At 38.2% G+C, this 3,247-nt stretch overlaps 1 protein-coding gene across 1 annotated transcript in view; it reads right to left on the reverse strand.

The window, feature by feature from the left end:
- Positions 1–2,819, reverse strand: part of LOC108753401 (myb-like protein P) — a 36,925-nt gene extending 34,106 nt beyond the window's left edge. Inside the window, exons 1-2 of the mRNA XM_018494943.1 lie at positions 2,673–2,819; positions 1,584–1,884 (exon numbers count right to left, since the gene is read on the reverse strand). Coding sequence (XP_018350445.1) covers positions 1,584–1,884; positions 2,673–2,819 — 448 coding nt within the window. The remainder of the gene's footprint in view (positions 1–1,583; positions 1,885–2,672) is intronic.
- Between the last annotated feature and the right edge of the window lie 428 nt (positions 2,820–3,247).

The raw sequence follows: 3,247 nt of genomic DNA on the forward strand, positions 1-3,247 counted from the left end.
AGGCCTCCTCGGGGAGCAGAGGCTCCGCTTATGTTTTTGTATTTGAGAGTAATTTGCATTCTTACTCTTTAGAGTTTTTGTCAACACTCGAGGGGGACACCGACAGTTTAACGAAAAAAATCGCGTATACGGGGCGCAGGTGGGATCGAAACCCGGATCCACAGATTACGAGTCAATCGCACTGAACGGCGAGCCGTACCGATTGTTCGTGTGCCATTGTAGCAGCATTAATGTAGCACATTACCAGCAGTGTCGCAATGCCGTACATTCAATACGGCGTTCAAGCCGTTTTGTGCCGAGAATTGAGATTCACGTGGACAATAATCGATAGAATCAAATTGCTCCGCGTAATTCAAGCTTTCGGCAGTTTGCGCGAACAATCATTGAGTCTTTTCAATCTACTAGTATGACTGGCAACAGAACCTCATCCAGTGAAACTAAACAATAACACAACATCGTATTGGAAAAAAGAACTTGGTTGTATCAATTGAAATGAATACATGATAAGAAATGAACGTATTAAAATGTTCTGAATTGAATCTATTCCAACTTTAGTCAAGGTAAAGCAAAGGCAAAAATTCTGATACAATGATCTTTCTGGTTCGTTTCAATTTTTCTCAATCCAATTTCATACTCGATGTAAATGTACTCTCTAATGTCTTTGGGATCTCACTTCAAAGAGAGAAAATTGAGCTAGCCTTGAAAAAGAATCGCTTCATTTTCAATTCTTAAGAGAAAGATTCATTCGAAAAGTTTGAAAAAGTAATACAAAACATATTCTACTATGAAATTACAGTATCGACGTTATTGTTACTGGATATAAATTCTGCGTGAACAAAGCGTTAGGATCGACCCAACTGCCGGCCGGTCCCGAACCGGACACGAACGGTTTTTTCTAATGTGAACCTTGACAACAGGTTATATCGGAGATATTTGAGAAAATGTGAATTATTGCAAAATACATGTTACTTTGCCCTTTTTACTTATACTTTCTACATTTTTTTCTTGAAGTGATCTTATTCTATTATTCTATTGTGAAGAAATCTTTTTTCTTTTCTAAAGAACAAAAATTGAAGGTCTCTCAATATTTATTATTTCGTTTGTAAAATATTTCTTTGGTTTCTACTTTTTTGCCTTCAGAAAATTGTGAGTAAATTCATATTCGTAATGTTCTCAAAAATACTGATAAGTCAAAAAACAGTCGATAATATTAATATCATTGTTTAACTTTAAAAGTGATACAACTAAAAAAAATTAAGTTTTTCAGAAAAAAGGAAAAATTATTTTTCAACTTAATGGACAATTACTGATCAATGAAATAATATCAGTGAAAACAAGATTAGAAACATGATCGAATGTCATTTGCTCGCCGCTGAGGTAACGGGTGATTATTCTTAAATTAAAATTGAACCTTCACACGCATTGCCTCAGTTTATGAACCTATAATCAATAGGTCCGAGATTCAATTAATTCTCATTCGACACTTAAGACTTAATAAGATTTAGATCTCGATTGAGAGTTAAGGAATTGAGAGCTTCGAAAATATCGCGATGAATATTCGACATTAAAAAAGAAAAACTTACAAGAATCATTTGGTGACAAGAATAGTTGCAACTTGTAAACTTGCTGCTGCTGCTGCTGCTGCTGTTGCTGCTGCTTCCTCAACTCCACCAACTTTTGCAATTCGTGCAAATCCAACTGACCCTCTTTTAGTTGTTTACGAAACAAGTGATGGTAATAATTCGCATCAAAATCTTTGTCGTCGTGGACCTTCGTGACTACTGTAGGTACGATTGGCAACAACATTGTTGTTTTCTTTATATCCCTGTTAAGGGCTTTAATCTCGATCGATTTATTAACACTCCGCCGAGGACAAGTTTCCTTCTATCTATATCACACTGCGGTGCACTTCACTTTCAAAGCCAATCCACTCACGGGTCGAGAGAAAAAAACTCAGAAAAAAACACTCTATTTACATATGTGTACAAACTGTCGTCGTATTCTATTTCTTTCTCTCTCTCTCTCTCTCTCTCAACTATCTTTGCCTATCAACTCCCTTTGTTTATTACTCCCCCATTTGTTACTTTTCGCGCGCGACCCAAGAACGTGACACTGCCGCGAACCGCGAAGTTGTGTGGTCGGCACGCGTGCGCGCGAATTCGTGAGAGCCGCCGTATGTACGTTCGTATGTATGTGTGTATGCGTGAGTGCGTTTCCGGGTGAACGGAAAAAAAAAAAAGGGCGTTTATTATAATATTCGGTGATCTTGCCGTTTATACATCCTTCTCGTTTTACCGTGCTCGCCGATAGTGCCGCACTGAAACGATATATTATTACCGCGATCACTACTACTAGTACTAGTATTGTCACCGTCGCTACCTCTGCTGCCACTGTCGTACTGTGTCAGACGAGGGATGAATTTCATTATCGGCGCGCGCGCAACACTCCGGCGACTCTTAGGCACCTACCGGCTTTACTACGATCTGTTGGCACTGTCACGCGTACTGTCAGACCCGGCGAGCGTATAGCGTACCTCACCGTGCGGCAGGTCAGACGAGACTGAAGTGACTGAACTTCCTGAACGGCCAGCATACAGCGATCTTCCATTTTACGAACGTATCCCCACCCGTTGGCGCTACCGCTGTCTCGAGGCAGGGGCGGCGTTGACTCACAGGGCCCCTGCCAAGGTTCACCAATATATTTTCCAGAATAGGAGTGGAGGAAAAATCTTCTATGCTATTGGCAGAGTCGAAAACGATCCCGAATATCAATGGTTTCCAATAGGCTACTCGAAATCCTATTATTCCTACTACCTGCATTTTGGGTTTTCTTAAGACATCATTGTAGAGTCACCCTTGTAGCTGTTTTTTTGATTAATGATCCCGTTAATGATCAATGTATCCCAACAATACATGTCCAGAATTTACTAAAGTCGGAGCACAGACTTTTGCAATATTAATTTATTTTATAATTTTTCTATATTTTTCTCAATTTCTCTTTATAATTTCTTAATATTTGTTCATTACTTTGTTAAGTGACTCTGTTTAACCTTTCATTATTCGCGTGCTTTTAAAATAAGATTTGTTACAAAACATAAAATCCATATATTAAGAATCTCTAATTATAAAAAATCCTGCCAAGAATAAAGTTTCAAAAGCTAGCGGAGAGATATACACATATTAAAAAATACATACGTCAAGTTTTTGTATTATGACTACGATATATATAATTGAAGAAATTTTATTGT

Source organism: Trachymyrmex septentrionalis, unplaced genomic scaffold (genome assembly GCF_001594115.1).
Source record: "Trachymyrmex septentrionalis isolate Tsep2-gDNA-1 unplaced genomic scaffold, Tsep1.0 scaffold7, whole genome shotgun sequence".
Lineage (NCBI taxonomy): Eukaryota > Metazoa > Arthropoda > Insecta > Hymenoptera > Formicidae > Trachymyrmex > Trachymyrmex septentrionalis.